Source organism: Thalassophryne amazonica, chromosome 16 (genome assembly GCF_902500255.1).
Source record: "Thalassophryne amazonica chromosome 16, fThaAma1.1, whole genome shotgun sequence".
Taxonomy (NCBI): Eukaryota; Metazoa; Chordata; class Actinopteri; order Batrachoidiformes; family Batrachoididae; genus Thalassophryne; species Thalassophryne amazonica.
Window position 1 is genome coordinate 46,440,071 of NC_047118.1, and position 17,470 is coordinate 46,457,540.

At 39.9% G+C, this 17,470-nt stretch overlaps 1 protein-coding gene across 6 annotated transcripts in view; it reads left to right on the forward strand.

The window, feature by feature from the left end:
• The window catches only part of hdac5 (histone deacetylase 5), a 141,226-nt gene that overhangs the window by 85,911 nt on the left and 37,845 nt on the right, over window positions 1-17,470 (forward strand). For all 6 annotated transcript variants that reach the window (XM_034189539.1, XM_034189541.1, XM_034189537.1 and 3 more), the window contains 4 exons: window positions 9,868-9,999; window positions 10,273-10,382; window positions 13,458-13,574; window positions 14,910-15,021. In XM_034189539.1, the coding sequence (XP_034045430.1) occupies window positions 9,868-9,999; window positions 10,273-10,382; window positions 13,458-13,574; window positions 14,910-15,021 (471 nt within the window). The remainder of the gene's footprint in view (window positions 1-9,867; window positions 10,000-10,272; window positions 10,383-13,457; window positions 13,575-14,909; window positions 15,022-17,470) is intronic.

Consider the following 17,470-nt stretch of genomic DNA (forward strand, 5'->3'; position numbering starts at 1 on the left):
AGCCATATGAAAGGGAAAATAAGTGCATCTTAAGTCTGGACTTGAAAGTCTCCACAGAATCTGACTGTTTTATTGACGCAGGGAGATCATTCCACAGAACAGGGGCACGATAAGAGAAAGCTCTGTGACCCGCAGACTTCTTATTCACCTTAGGGACACAAAGTAGTCCTGCACCCTGAGAACGTAAAACCCGGGCCGGTACGTAAGGTTTAATTAGGTCAGCTAGGTAGGAGGGTGCCAGTCCATGAATAATTTTATAGGTTAGTAGCAGAACCTTAAAATCTGATCTCACTGGGACAGGAAGCCAGTGAAGGGATGCCAAAATGGGTGTAATGTGGTCAAACTTTCTGCTTCGTGTCAAAAGTCTGGCTGCAGTATTTTGACCCAATTGGAGACCCCTAATGCTAGACTGCGGTAAACCAGAAAATAGAACATTGCAGTAGTCCAATCTACAAGAGATAAATGCATGGATCAGGGTCTCAGCATCAGCCATAGACAGGATGGGACGAATCTTTGCTATATTTTGCAGGTGGAAGAAAGCAGTCCTAGTAATATTTCTAATGTGAAGGCCAAAGGACAAAGAAGGATCAAAAATTACCCCAAGGTTCCTCACTTTGTCAGTGTGATGTATGACACACGAGCCGAGGCTGAGTGTTAACTGGTCAAATTAATGCCGATGTCTCACTGTACCAGGAACCATCATTTCAGTCTTATCAGAGTTTAAAAGTAGGAAGTTTCTAGACATCCAACTTCTCACTGCTGCAAGGCAATCTTCTAAGGATTTTATGTGAACGAGATTAGCAGCAGTTACTGGCATGTATAACTAAGTATCATCTGCATAGCAGTGAAAGGTAATCCCAAAATGCTGCAGTATGTGCCCAAGCGGTGCTATATAAAGGGAGAAAAGCAGGGGGCCTAAGACAGACCCCTGTGGAACCCCAAATTTCATGTCACTAAGGTTAGAGGTAGTGTTACTCTACAAAACACAGTGAGAACGACTGGTCAAGTATGACGTCAGCCATGCAAGGGCACTCCCAGTAATCCCAAAATGATTTTCCAGCCTATCAAGTAGAATATGATGATCCACTGTATCAAATGCAGCACTGAGATCTAACTGCAATAGAACCGTAGTGGTGTCCGAGTCCATTGTAAGCAGAAGATCATTCACCACTTTAGTGAGAGCCGTCTCTGTGGAATGATATTTTCTAAAAGCAGACTGCAGTGGATCAAAGAGATTATTCTCAGTAAGATAGTCTACGAGCTGCTGTGACACCACTTTTTCCAGAATTTTAGAGGAAAATGATAGATTTGATATCGGCCGATAATTTGTCAATACACTAGGGTCAAGATTAGGTTTCTTAAGTAATGGTTTAATCACTGCAGATTTGAAACATTTAGGAACAGATCCAGAAGTTAAAGAAAGATTAATAATTTCCAGCACAGTTGGCCCAAGAGTGGGCCACAGGTCCTTAAACAGTTTTGTTGGTATAGGATCAAATAAACAGGTTGTGCTTTTTGTTGACATTACGAGTTTTGTCAGCATGCCTAGTGAGATACTGTCAAATTCTGTAAATCTAGGTAATACCTCAGTAGTGGCGCCCACATCAATAGCAGGGTGTAGTGGCTGGATTAAGGCATGCCGGGATATGTTTAACCTGATGTCTTCTATTTTCTTCCCAAAGTAATCCAGGAAATCTTGTGCTGTAAAAGGAGAGCGAACTACAGGTGGTTGTCCATGCAAAAGTGTTGGCACCGTGTCGAACAAGAACTTTGAGTTATGCTTGTTTTTATTGATCAAATCAGAGTAGTAAGTCGGCTTTGTAGCCAGTAATGCATGCTTATAGTCTAAGATAGCATCACGCCACGCTAGGTGAAATACTTCTAATTTTGAACGATGCCATTTCCGTTCTAGACCTCTTGCTTTATGCTTACATGTGCTTACGCAGATAATCATTGAACCAAGGTGACTGAGATTTGGGGGAGCGCGGTTTTTTCACAGGTGGTGCAATCATGTCAAGTGTAGTTTTGAGCACTGAGTTTAAACTATCCACAAGTCTGTCTACTGACTGGGTATTTGTCAAATGTGAAGCTAAGACATCAGGCAGTCTAGCTTCGAGTTCAGTCTTAGTTGAGGAGTTGATGCATCGCCGTAAAGATATATAAGGTTGTTGTTCCCCTAAACACGGCAGCGAAACTGTAATCTTAATAAGTGAGTTATCAGACACCATTGATGTAAGAAGCATGATGTCAATATTTGATTTTTATTCTTCTGACCTTGGCAATGTGTAATATCCTGAGCAGAGCGGAGAATCAGATGCTCAAATAAGTGATATTTGTAACCCCAACAGCTAATAAGCTAAACCTAGATTTATAAATAAGAGCAACACCCCCGCCTTGCTTCGCATCACGAGGGACGTGACTAAATGCATATGCTGGTGGGCAGGCCTCATTTAATTGGAGGACAGCTGTAGGTTTAAGCCAGGTTTCACATAGCCCAATCATATCTAAGTGATGATCAATAATTAAATCATTGATCAACAATGATTTTGAGGACAGTGATCTTATGTTAATGAGACCCAGTCTAAGGACCTCAGTGGGGTTGACAGTTGAACTGTTTGGGTTTAGGGGTGGTTCCAGAGTAGCATATATAAGATGCCTAGAAGTAGGTTTGGGTTTAAGACATTCCACGCGCGTTGTAGGTAGCAGACACAAAATCTTTGCTATTGCTGGAACAACCACTGGGCCATCCTCAATTTCAACATGATCCAATATAGTAATGGGTATTAAGTTTGCAAAGCATATCCCTCTATGATTTTTATGGACACATCTACTCAACAAAAATATAAACGCAACACTTTTGGTTTTGCTCCCATTTTGTATGAGATGAACTCAAAGATCTAAAACTTTTTCCACATACACAATATCACCATTTCTCTCAAATATTGTTCACAAACCAGTCTAAATCTGTGATAGTGAGCACTTCTCCTTTGCTGAGATAATCCATCCCACCTCACAAGTGTGCCATATCAAGATGCTGATTAGACACCATGATTAGTGCACAGGTGTGCCTTAGACTGTCCACAATAAAAGGCCACTCTGAAAGGTGCAGTTTTATCACACAGCACAATGCCACAGATGTCGCAAGATTTGAGGGAGCGTGCAGTTGGCATGCTGACAGCAGGAATGTCAACCAGAGCTGTTGCTCGTGTATTGAATGTTCATGTCTCTACCATAAGCCGTCTCCAAAGTCGTTTCAGAGAATTTGGCAGTACATCCAGCCAGCTTCACAACCGCAGACCACGTGTAACCACACCAGCCCAGGACCTCCACATCCAGCATGTTCACCTCGTGCCGTTTGGCACGTTGGAGAGGTGTTCTCTTCACGGATGATGCGAAGGAGATGTGTTGCACTGCATGAGGCAAATGGTGGTCACACCAGATACTGACTGGTATCCCCCCCACAATAAAACAAAACTGCACCTTTCAAAGTGGCCTTTTATTGTGGGCAGTCTAAGGCACACCTGTGCACTAATCATGGTGTCTAATCAGCATCCTGATATGGCACACCTGTGAGGTGGGATGGATTATCTCAGCAAAGGAGAAGTGCTCACTATCACAGATTTAGACTGGTTTGTGAACAATATTTGAGGGAAATGGTGATATCGTGTATGTGGAAAAAGTTTTAGATCTTTGAGTACATCTCATAAAAAATGGGAGCAAAACCAAAAGTGTTGCGTTTATATTTTTGTTGAGTATACGTATGTACAGTTCTATCCTCCACAAACAGAGGAGAGCTGGTTTCAGAAGAAACCGCTCTATCCTCTGCAGTCAGAGATGAACTGACCACAGAATACAAACAAAATGAGGCCATTTCTCTTGACACCTTACTAACCAGCCTGCAATATCACCCAAGTCATCCAAAGGCATACAGTTTTAATTTATGGTTAAAATTTTAACCTAAGTATTTTTGGGCAAGTTATTTAAATTAACATCATGCCTGAAGTTTTATAAACTGAAAATATCAGCTATATGTTTTAGTTTTAAAGTATTGCAGTAATTTTAAATGTTTTAGTGTGGACATGGTGTGTGCGCAGTGCATTATGGGTACTGTAAAAGTTCACGACAGGAGAAATGCATTTGAGATGCTCTGATCAGGCTCCACATGGACAACAGCATTAAACCCTTTGTATATTGTGCCTAAAACTCTTGTGAATATATACTCTGGGTTTATCAAATCAAAATCAAATCAATTTTATTTATATAGCGCCAAATCACAACAAACAGTTGCCCCAAGGCGCTTTATATTGTAAGGCAAGGCCATACAATAATTACGGAAAAACCCCAACGGTCAAAACGACCCCCTGTGAGCAAGCACTTGGCGACAGTGGGAAGGAAAAACTCCCTTTTAACAGGAAGAAACCTCCAGCAGAACCAGGCTCAGGGAGGGGCAGTCTTCTGTTGGGACTGGTTGGGGCTGAGGGAGAGAACCAGGAAAAAGACATGCTGTGGAGGGGAGCAGAGATCAATCACTCATGATTAAATGCAGAGTGGTGCATACAGAGCAAAAAGAGAAAGAAACACTCAGTGCATCATGGAAATCCCCCAGCAGTCTAAGTCTATAGCAGCATAACTAAGGGATGGTTCAGGGTCACCTGATCCAGCCCTAACTATAAGCTTTAGCAAAAAGGAAAGTTTTAAGCTTAATCTTAAAAGTAGAGAGGGTGTCTGTCTCCCTGATCTGAATTGGGAGCTGGTTCCACAGGAGAGGAGCCTGAAAGCTGAAGGCTCTGCCTCCCATTCTACTCTTACAAACCCTAGGAACTACAAGTAAACCTGCAGTCTGAGAGCGAAGCGCTCTATTGGGGTGATATGGTACTATGAGGTCCATAAGATAAGATGGGACCTGATTATTCAAAACCTTATAAGTAAGAAGAAGAATTTTAAATTCTATTCTAGAATTAACAGGAATGCAATGAAGAGAGGCCAATATGGGTGAGATATGCTCTCTCCTTCTAGTCCCTGTCAGTACTCTAGCTGCAGCATTTTGAATTAACTGAAGGCTTTTCAGGGAACTTTTAGGACAACCTGATAATAATGAGTTACAATAGTACAGCCTAGAGGAAATAAATGCATGAATTAGTTTTTCAGCATCACTCTGAGACAAGACCTTTCTAATTGTAGAGATATTGCGCAAATGCAAAAAAGCAGTCCTACATATTTGTTTAATATGCGCATTGAATGACATATCCTGATCAAAAATAACTCCAAGATTTCTCACAGTATTACTAGAGGTCAGGGTAAACCCATCCAGAGTAAGGATCTGGTTAGACACCATGTTTCTAAGATTTGTGGGGCCAAGTACAATAACTTCAGTTTTATCTGAGTTTAAAAGCAGGAAATTAGAGGTCATCCATGTCTTTATGTCTGTAAGACAATCCTGCAGTTTAGCTAATTGATGTGTGTCCTCTGGCTTCATGGATAGATAAAGCTGGGTATCATCTGCGTAACAATGAAAATTTAAGCAATGCTGTCTAATAATACTGCCTAAGGGAAACATGTATAAAGTGAATAAAATTGGTCCTAGCACAGAACCTTGTGGAACTCCATAATTAACCTTAGTCTGTGAAGAAGATTCCCCATTTACATGAACAAATTGTAATCTATTAGATAAATATGATTCAAACCACTTATGCCTTTAATACCTATGGCATGCTGTAATCTCTGTAATAAAATTTTATGGTCAACAGTATCAAAAGTAGCACTGAGGTCTAACAGAACAAGCACAGAGATGAGTCCACTGTCTGAGGCCGTAAGATCATTTGTAACCTTCACTAATGCTGTTTCTGTACTATGATGAATTCTAAAACCTGACTGAAACTCTTCAAATAGACCATTCCTCTGCAGATGATCAGTTAGCTGTTAATTAGCTAAGATAGCTGGGTCAAGTGATGGCTTTTTAAACTTCCAGTTTGGATGGACAAGACTAAGAGTCAAGCTTTCAAATGAATTAAAGCTCTGTCTGGGTTTTTGATTAATTAATAAGCTGGAATGGAAGATTGCTGCTAATCCTCTGCCTCGGCCCGTGCTACGAGCGTTCTGGCAGTTAGTGTGGCTCGGGGGTGTTGACTCATTTAAACTAACATATTCATCCTGCTGTAACCAGGTTTCTGTAAGGCAGAATAAATCAATATGTTGATCAATTATTATATCATTTACTAACAGGGACTTAGAAGAGAGAGACCTAATGTTTAATAGACCACATTTAACTGTTTTAGTCTGTGGAGCAGTTGAAGGGTCTATATTATTTTTTCTTTTTGAATTTTTATGCTTAAATAGATTTTTGCTGGTTATTGGTGGTCTGGGAGCAGGCACCGTCTCTACGGGGATGGGGTAATGAGGGGATGGCAGGGGGAGAGAAGCTGCAGAGAGGTGTGTAAGACTACAACTCTGCTTCCTGGTCCCAACCCTGGATAGTCATGGTTTGGAGGATTTAAGAAAATTGGCCATATTTCTAGAAATGAGAGCTGCTCCATCCAAAGTGGGATGGATGCCGTCTCTCCTAACAAGACTAGGTTTTCCCCAGAAGCTTTGCCAATTATCTATGAAGCCCACCTCATTTTTTGGACACCACTCAGACAGCCAGCAATTCAAGGAGAACATGCGGCTAAACATGTCACTCCCGGTCCGATTGGGGAGGGGCCCAGAGAAAACTACAGAGTCTGACATTGTTTTTGTAAAGTTACACACCGATTCAATGTTAATTTTAGTGACCTCCGATTGGCGTAGCCGGGTGTCATTACTGCCGACGTGAATTACAATCTTACCAAATTTACGCTTAGCCTTAGCCAGCAGTTTCAAATTTCCTTCAATGGCGCCTGCTCTGGCCCCCGGAAGACAATTGACTATGGTTGCTGGTGTCGCTAACTTCACATTTCTCAAAACAGAGTCGCCAATAACCAGAGTTTGATCCTCTGCAGGTGTGTCACCGAGTGGGGAAAAACCGTTAGAAATGTGAACGGGTTGGCGGTGTACACAGGGCTTCTGTTTAGGGCTACGCTTCCTCCTCACAGTCACCCAGTCGGCCTGCTTTCCCGGCTGCTCGGGATCTGCTGGAAGGGAACTAATGGCGGCTAAGCTACCTTGGTCCGCACCGACTACAAGGGCCTGGCTAGCTGTAGAATTTTCCACGGTGTGGATCCGAGTCTCCAATTCGCCCAGCCTGGCCTCCAAAGCTACGAATAAGCTACACATATTACAAGTACCATTACTGCTAAAGGAGGCTGAGGAATAACTAAACATTTCACACCCAGAGCAGAAAAGTGCGGGAGAGACAAGAGAAGCCGCCATGCTAAATCGGCTAAGAGCTAGTAGCTGCGCTAAGCTAGCAGATTCCTAAAAACACACAAAGTGAATAATGTGTAAATAATTTAGAGGTGATTCAGCAGAGGGAGTGCTTTAGTTAAGGCACGTGAAGATTACACTGTGAAACAAATCGTTATCTAGTTATCTAGATCAATCTAACTGCGCAGATTAAACAGATAACAGATACAGCAAAACACCGCTGTGCTCCGGAACAGGAAGTGATACAATACCACAGTGAGAGCCAACCACCAGTATAGACGTTGTTATTGTTTGTTTTATGTAAAAATGCCAGAAGCTCAGGTTGCTTCTCCATTATTTTCAGTTAGAATCACTGTGTAATTGCTTCCTGTTTGCTCTTTAACGTTGTGCTTATTGTCTTTTACAACACTGTTTGTCGTCTTTTTTCCAGAGTATTATATATAAGATGTCTGAAATTCGGTTTGTGTTTATTAAATTCCACGCAGATTAACTATAACAGACACGGATTATTTGGAATAGTTGTTTTGGCAAGTTTTCACAGTCTCTACTACCATCTACTGGCCAGTAGTGTTCATTGAAGTATTATCGGGTTATATCAGATGGTTGTCTAATCACAACTTGACTTTTGGCTTTTGCAAATGGCTTTTTTTACATATAAAAAAAATGGCATATTTTGCAAAAGCACATTTATATGTAAACCAACACACACATCACATTAACGTGTTTGTTTTTACATAGAATAAATGACTCAACCAATCAGTGTTAGCGGAGGCTATTTTACACATAATCCCTTTGGCATCTGTGTGTGTTCAGAATTAGTGCATTATTTAAAATTAAAGGTTATGTGTTATATTTTAACTTTGTACAAATGACGACTGTCATTAATGTAGTTATTCTATACAGAATAATTTAATTTATAAATCAAAACCATAAGTCAAAACTGCTTTATTTTCCAAGACCTCTGCCTCACAGCAGAACTGTTGTAAGCGGTTAAGGAATAAGGACTTTTTTTTTTTTGGTAACAACCTGGTGGTCAGGCTCCTTTTGCTGCGGTAATGTAAAATACATAGTAAACAGGAGCTTCCAGCAGGGGTCACAGCGCACAAAGACAGAAGTGGTGATTCATTGTTTGGGTTTGTGATCATGGCGTTAAAACTCAATTTTGAAAGTTATTGGTTAGCTGTAGTTCCCAATAAATTTTTGGGTGGTTTATCAGTGTAGCTTTATAAAAGATAACATTTCAATTAGCTGATTAGCTGTTATCGAAGCTAACTTTTTGGTTAGCTGTGCCCACCACTGTGTGTGGCATACCTCATCTCAGTCAGTTAATTTTTGGTCATGGGGAAAAAAAGCCCTTTTTCTGTGACTGTGATCTTCTCATCCCAAAATCAATATCCTTTGAAAACTTGACTCAAACATATCAGAGAACAAACAACATCATTAAAATGTCAGGTTTTGTAACATAATCCTTCTTGCCCCCAAAAAATGCATTTTGTAATATTAAGATTCATTTGAATTATTGATTTCTATCTCAATCATTCATTAGCCAGGAGTTCTGTTTTAGAAGTGTTCCCCTCCTACCACAGAAAGCATTCAGGGCTGCTTTGAAACTGTGTTCTCAGTGTTTCCCTCCCTGCTCTTTTCTCTTTAGAGTGAAGCTACCTTAAAATACATCAGGCTACACATCCAGCCATTGAACTCGCCAGCCAACTGGGATGTCAGCCAAATGTAATGTTGAATTATCAGTCAGAGTCTGTTCTCTTATTCGGCCTGATATTCCCCTTGGCAAATACACCGGACAGCTTCATATGCCATCATGATGCACCCAACCATTGATCCTACACATAGAAGTCAAGTTCACTCACAGAAGGTAGTTTGCAAGACTCCACTCCATACACTTAAATGTGCAGCAGAAGAAACAGTATGAGACTGTATAAGTTGCAGTTTCCTTTACTAGTTTGGAAGGTTCTGCAACTTGCACTCTGGTACAGCTTATATACCGAAAATAATTGTTTGTTGTTAATAATAATAGTTATTAGAAAAATTTGTCCAGGGTTTCCCCAGGAATTAAAACACCAAACAAAATGAACATCAATAATGAAAAAAATAAATGCCAGTAATTAAAAAGAAAAAGGTACACAACAGCAATGCACAAGAATCTCATATTAAAGACCTAATGATAAAGAGAAAAAAAAGGGGGTGACTTATACTTTGATGTGATTTACACATGGTTTTTTCCTCTTTAAGAGACATTTTTTTTGACAGGCCTGACTTATACTTTGGAAAATATGGTAAATGAAAGAGATGAAGCAGGTTTATATATAATAGGGGAGCATCTTTCTCATACTTTGTCATGTAATGCAGTTTCCACTTCCACAATACCCCCAGTACAGGGCCATAATACAGCATTAGTGGTCATGGAATTGGTTTGTGTATTCTTGTTTCACACTATATTCAAGAACTGCTGATGTTGATGAATATTGTCTTTATGTCTTCGGCTTTGTCTCGGTGTCATGTCTGTTGCAGTCTCAGAGCCGAATCTCAAAGTACGTTCGAGGTTGAAGCAGAAGGTGGCAGAGAGGCGGAGCTCTCCCCTCCTCCGCAGGAAGGATGGAACAGTCATCAGCACATTTAAGAAGAGAGCCATAGAGATATCAGGTTCAGAAAAAACACACATATTACACAGTCTGTGCATTAGTCGTTCAGTGGCTAAACACATGTTGCAGTTGAGGTCGAGTCCGAAATGTCTTCTTCTGTTTATAATTCAGTTTGTGCTGGTGTACAGTGCAACACCTGTGTAGCTGTTTTTAGTTTAGCTGCAATGTTGTGTAGGTTTGATTATATTGGAAGTGTTAACAGGTTATTAACTCCTAGTTTATTGGTTTTGTTTCTTTCTGTCTGTTTTTGTCTATGTCTGTGTCTCTTGGCTAGTCTCCTCTCTTTGTAATAGTGCTCCAGGTTCAGGTCCGAGCAGTCCCAACAGTTCCAATACAGCTATCGCCAATGGCAACACAGGATCAGTCCCCAATATACAGACTGAGGTACACACAAACAGCCCATTTTAAAGCTAGTCTATTTCTATTTTCTTCTCACTGGCTACCTGTTATGTAGGCAAGTATTGCTTTTTAGGGTTGACATTATTAATGAAGAGAATTCTTTCTTGGGTTCACAGATCTATTCATTGGTTTACAGTGCGTATCTGTAGTAAATAAAATGTCAAATGAGTTGACTATTCTAAATAAATAAAGAATTGTGAAAACGTAGATGTATTTTGTTTTATTTTGGTGTCATATGCCCAGAGAAATTAAGTCATAAACGTGGGCAAATTAGCATGAATTCACCTGCCTCTGATAAACACTCAGAAGCCTCAGGCTGGGAGGAATATGAATATTGGTGACATCATCTCAGGTCCCGCCCCTAAAATTAATGGGGGAAAACATGTTTTTACAGTGTGAAATCTGTGGTTTTTGTGGACTTTATGGTGAATACGTCAAAATGGTTAAAATCTGTGTTTTGCAAGGATGTAGTCACAGGACTAGTGTTGCTTATTAGGTGGGCAAATTTTCCAAAGATAATATTTTGAGGAGGAAAGTGAGAAGTTTTTTAATAGTACATCTTGGGCGAACACAGGGATGCTTATTTACCGTCTTTGGAGGGTTTCCGTCTTTTTGTAAATTCTTGCCGTCTGAAAGAAATGCAGGGCTGTGAAAACTCTGCAGATCTGTGAAATTCCACGGATTTTATCATGGTGGTGGGGGGTGTTAGTGTTTTACTTTGTAATCGTGATCATCACTGAGTTTTTAAAATGTCTATCTCAAAGTGTTCTTTTTTTTTTTACGACATCGTGCAAGTTTTATAAGTTTGCGGACACTGATCTGTGTGTTACAGATACAAATCAGTGGAGTTTCGAGGAGAAAAAGCCTGGCTGTTGCGACAGTTGTCGTAAAGCAAGACTGGTTGGTTGCTGCAGCAAGGCTGTGTGTCTCCTGTGCGAAGCTTAAGCTAAACATACATGTGGGCAAAGCAAACCTTTAGAGCTCTAAAGTTTTTAAAAGAAGACTTGTGCAGCATGTTTCTGTCACGGACCGACGTCGGACAGAAAGAAGATGGCGAGAAAGATTGTTTGAAAAAGTCTGATAAGAACAAGAATGCGTGGAATTGTCGCTGGCTTCATAAACACACCTGAAAGATAAAAGAAACGGGAAAAGTGAACTGTGCTCTCAGGAAACATGGTAAGAATTTTTCTCTCTCTGGACCATAAACGTGCTGCTCAAACAGGATTTTAGACAAGATTATGTGACTTTTTTTTTATTAATCTAGATGTTCTTTCATTGGGAAAAAAAGACTGTGGCTTTGAATGGATTTACATGAATTTACGCGTACACAAGAATGTAAATGTGTTTTTATTAATGTAGTCTTTTTTTCATGGGAAAAAGACACTGTGGCGTTGAGTACATTTACAGGAATTTACACAAGAATATGTGGCTTTTTTACTATAAGGTATGTTAATCAAGGTATGTAAATCAATCAATAAATTTCTGTATAAAATCAAAAAAAAAAATTCGGGTTCAGATTCTTAGAGGACTAAGACTGACTGACAGACTGAGATGGATAATTTAAACAAATTTAACATTTTATTGTGCATTATTGAATAAATAATAGTAATCGAGTGGCTTCAGTATTATGGTATGATATTATGATATGATATCTTTTTACCTAGTCTGAAAGCAGTTACGAAGTTATTTATAACATGTTAGTTGAGAGTTATGATTTTTAATTGCCTAGTCTTGGAGTCCAATCAGAAACAAACTAAATAACGTTTTCATCAAAATTTAGCTATATTTGTAAACTATTGTGTTGTTATATTCTGTACATGCTCCTACAGGATGGCACAACATGCATTCAAAAGCCACATGTTGTGCCATACTGCATGAGATCACAAAAGATATTTAACAGCTGTTTCAGGTCCAAATTTAGTCCAGAGAATGCACCAGAATGCACCACAGGGCACTTATATTCTCAAATCCCCCCCCCCCCCCCCCCCCCCGTTTTCCAAACGCCTACGGCGTTCAAGGTAACTTTTGCTGTCTTGAATATTATAGATGAATCACATTGTGTTTTTTTGGGGTTTTTTTTTTTCCCCTAAGCATCCATGCAAACAGCACAAGTAAAGGCCAGCACCGCGTGACAGTGGTCTTCAAAACATGGCTCTAACCACAGATTTTATCCTTTCCTTTTGTGTGGCAAGAAGAAAATTCTTAACATAGCGTAATTAAGCACATGAAAGCGTTGGATCCGGCTACATATGTGGTTTGTGCCGCGGCGTAGCACAGTACTAAGCTAAGATGCTACATGCAAGATACTGGCCAGTCACGATGCGGAAGCCGCTTCAGATTCAGACAGAACGTGACGACAAGTGGCCACTTTTAACAGGACAGCCAGGCCTGAACCAGCTTCAGCGTTTATGCTATTGGCCAAGCTGGGGTTAAACAGACAGCTAAGCTAAGTTACCGCCAGCCAACAGTCAGCTTTTGGTGAAGCAAGACTGTTTTTATGTGGCGCAAAAACACAGCAGAGCCACACAGTGATTTCACGCCTGTTGTGTTCACATACAGAGCTATGCAGAATGATTGTTCCAGAGACAACACTTTCACATATGTAATCATTATTATTCAGTCTTATTGAGACATATGTAGTGTTGTTTATTTTATCAATATACCGTGGTTTACATAGAGGCGAGACAGACTTTAGGTACCACCTGGGTAGTCGATAATTTGACTGAATTTTAAGATTCTTTATGTATTTGTCTATACATATGGTAGCATATGTATATGTTAGCTGATTTTAAAATTGTACATTGTGCAAATAGTATATCCAAAATTCAAAGGTTTTGAAAGCTTGTCGGTATAAGTGTTTTGATAAATGCTAATACTGTTGTCTTTGATCAACAATACTTACTATGGTGTTTATTTAACCTTCCAGACAACATAAGCTATACAACAGTTGAGAAAATACTTTTGATATCAGTGCACAAATTAACAGTGATTACCTGCTGTACTTCTTTGAAACCCTTGAGCAAAACACCTAATGTAGTCTGTCTCTCTGCTTATATGTAGCTACTGTCTCTTCATCAAACACTAGGGGCTGATGGCACATTGAGCCCCCTGAGTCTCTACACCTCACCCTCCCTGCCGAATATCTCCCTGGGCCTCCCTGCCAATGCGCACATCACGGTAGGTCTACAGACATGATTTTCCAATTGGTGGTGTAATGGACCATAAGACTGCAGTTGATCCATGAGCTGTACATATTCCTCCTCATGGTTCAGCAAGCATATGAACCGTGGCTTAATTGCAAAGTTTACATAATAGTATGAAATACAGAATTATTGTGACTGTGAATTGCTTTTAAAATGTAAATTTTGAAGCATGGTTGATTTGAAATCAAAACACTTCTGTGTTCATGTGAATGATACATGTTAAGAGCAGACAAGCCTCTGCCACCTTGGGCTCCATTTGAGGCAGTGAGGTGCAGGTTCGACACACGTCGGGGTCCAAACACAGGAATAATCACTGAAAGATCAGGAGTTGAAACATGATGTGTGCACCATGCCATCCTGAGCTGTGCACAGGTGGAAGTGAGGTGGCTGGGAGTCCACTGACTTTTAGTATGGAAAAAATAACAGCTTTTCCTGACTTTTTCAGGGAGATGCACTGCTCAGAAAGCAATTTGTTTCCAATTTTTTCTGAATTTTGTGATTGCCAAGTCCAAATACTGGTTCCTGTAGAAAATAGTAAGATTGGAGCTTTTATCATTCATTCATTCATTTTCCGCTGCTTGTCCAGTTTGCAGTGGTAGTAGACCAAGTAGCTTATGCCACACTTCCCTATCCACAGCCAAGTGCTCAGACTCTTCCTTGGGAATCCTGAGGTGTACCCAAACCAGCTGGCAAATCCCTGCAGCTGTCCTGGGTCTTCCCCAGGGCCTACTCTTAGTTGGACGTACCTGGAAGACCTCCTTAGGGAGACCATCTGGGGGCATCCTCACTAGATGCTCGAACCACCTCAGCTGGGTCCTTTCAGTGCAAAGAAGCAGCGGCTCTGCAGCAAGTCCCACCCAGATAGTGGAGCTTCTCACTCTGTCCTGGAGTGTAAGCCCAGATACCTGACGGAGGAATCTCATTTCCACTGCTTGTAACCGTGACCTTGTTCATTTGGTCATTACCCAATGTTCATGACCGTAGGTGAGGACAGGATAGTTGTTGATTTTTTCCCCCCCCTTCTTTTTTCATTTTTGGTCTGCTTCAGAAAGCATAACTAATTACACTGAAATAATACCTTATTAATGGTCTTAGTATAAGATGTGTATATACCTTTATTAATGTGAATGGGGCTCAGAACAACTTCTTCTTCTTTCAACCTATTTTTTTGTCAACAGATGGGTTTTGTCCATTTGAACAAAATTCTCGTGTGACAGGCCGATGTATAGCACTTCAGCCACTAGGTTTACAGTGGTTTTTCAGGAAGCAGTGGTGTGGCAGTTATCTATTTATTGAAATGTCTCTTCAGCCTCCTCAGAAGCTGTCTGCCCAGCAAGAAGCAGAACGTCAAGCCATTCAATCACTGCGAGGGGGCGGAGCACTAACAGGCAAATTTCTCTCTACTTCTTCTCTTCCTGCCGGTGAGCTCATTTAATGCTTCACTGTGTTTTAATATTGATTTTATGTTTTTCGTATTTGGATCTTTAGTCTGTGGAGGATGTCTGTACTCTTGTGAGTGCTGTTTTTGTGTTGGAGTGTCATATTTTGGACTTTAGATTGATTTTTCATCCACACTCAACCTGTCAATCAGCCAGCTCACCTTTGATGTTTTGTTATTTATGTAAGCGTAGGAGGTTGTTTGCTGTGAAGGATCTGACATCAGCACTCCCCACAACACAGACATACCTTTACACAGAGGGATATATTGGACTGTGACAGTACAATTATTCCAGTTGAAGAATAAAGTCAGAGATTATAGTTAGATGCTGCGGTGCAGGTGGTAGAGTTTGAAATGCAAACCAGCAGCGTATGGGTTCAGGCACGTGTGCATCAGGTTGCATCAACTTGATGCGAAGGGAGTGAGAGGATATATCAGCTTTTAGAGATGACATGGATGGGGTGCATTTGATATGACATTGACGGGAATAATCCTGGTCAGAATTATTGGCAGCATAGAATTTTGTGAACTCTACTCCCTGGAGGTGGGGCTCCCTGCACACATGTACAACAGTGTCAGAATACACTCCTAGCCAGAATTATTGTGACCCTGGTTTGTTAGCATATATTTTAAAATATATCCAGGAATAAATGCAAGCAAACCAATTTTTTGTAATCAGAATCTTTTTGAATGTTATAGAACATTAAATTGAATGTTTTTACATAGTGAAATAAAAAATACAGACATAAAATGTACACATGAAGACATAGTTATTGGCACATTTTGAAGACTTTAATGTAAAGCTACACTTTCATTTTCACCATAATGTGAAGATAAGACAGCAACTGTACAATCAGTTGTGTAAAAAAAAACAAAAAAAAACGTTTTACATTTCTTGGTGAAAACACCTACCCGTACCTCCATCAGGATCTATGCTACCAGACACTTCTCATGATGTTATTGCCTGCATATTTAGTTTTTATCAGGAAGCAGTTCAACTTTGAGGTTTTTAGCTTGCACTGTAGCCTGATATTGTATAGCTGTTTAGACCATGACACTGTTGACCAAGACTCAAGTGATGAGTTTAATCCAAAACATCTAAAAATAGCATCCAGGTATGCATGGTATGCACAGTGTATTCAGTATTTTAATGTTTTCCATAATCCCTCTGCGCTTCCCAGAATGCACTGTGACGCCAGCAGGGTTCCGGCGCACAAATTCTTACCTTTGGCTAAATATTAATTTGAATGGTGGGTCACGGGCCAGAAATATTTATCTTGTGTGAATACAGTTTCCACTAAATGCATTATATTTTACAGAAAACTGGCATTCTAAATAAAAAAAAAAAGAAGACGTTTCAGCATAAAAAAAACACTTTTATATAAGCCTGAATAGATCCTTGTCATTTGATTGGTGGTTTGTATGTCATGTGACATGGAATATTCGTACCATTTGTCATTGTGTTCTATTTTCGGTGCAATTTTTGTTCTATTTAGTTTACAATTTTGGTACTATATATTTTGTGCCATGACCACCAGGTGCGCTCACACTAGTGGTGACAGTGCTTAGCTTTAAAAACAAACATGGCGAGGTTTGTTGTGGTGACAGATGACAATATGAACTAGCACATTATTATTATTATCAGTGCGCTATAAACCGTCTGAAGGCATTTGTAGTATTCACCTGGACGTTTCTAGTTGAAGTATGTCAGATGAAGAGCTCAACAAATTTCTGTTGGGATTTTTTGTTGAACTGAAGAAAGCAAATGGCAGTCTGTACACGAAGAACATGCGGAACTATCTGTTTTTGCATGTTGACTGAGAAGAATTTTGGATTGGATTGGATTGCTATTTAAAGTTTGTGTTGGACTATTTGGAATCTCTTGACCTCAAAGGACAAGAGATGCACAACAAAATGCAAGTCCCTTTTCTCTTGTTATAAATAATATCAAATGACAAGGATCTATTTTATGTTTTATATAAAACAAATATTTCATTTGTGTAATGGAAAGAATATTTCATGTGACATTGGATGGAACATTCCATCATTCATCTTATGAAATAGTCTTACTTTTGCACTCACAAACATTCATTATTTGTATACTATTTAAGTTGCTTAACAGTAATTTATAGATTCTGCAAAGCGTGTCAAGGCGGGCCAAACAAAAGAAAGTCAGGCCACATGCAACCTGCGGGCCACACATTGGCCAGCCTTACACATGCAGCCACAGAAAGATGGAAGACATTTTTGTTCCAGTGTGTACATGTTTGCTTTTTACAGATTGACTGCTTTGAAACCAATCACAAAATACTTGCGTTTTTTTTCTCATTCACAGTTTTACAACCGCAATTCCATTGAAGTTGGGACATTGTGTAAAATGTAAATAAAAAGAGAATACAATCATTTGCAAATCCTCTTCAACCTATATTCAA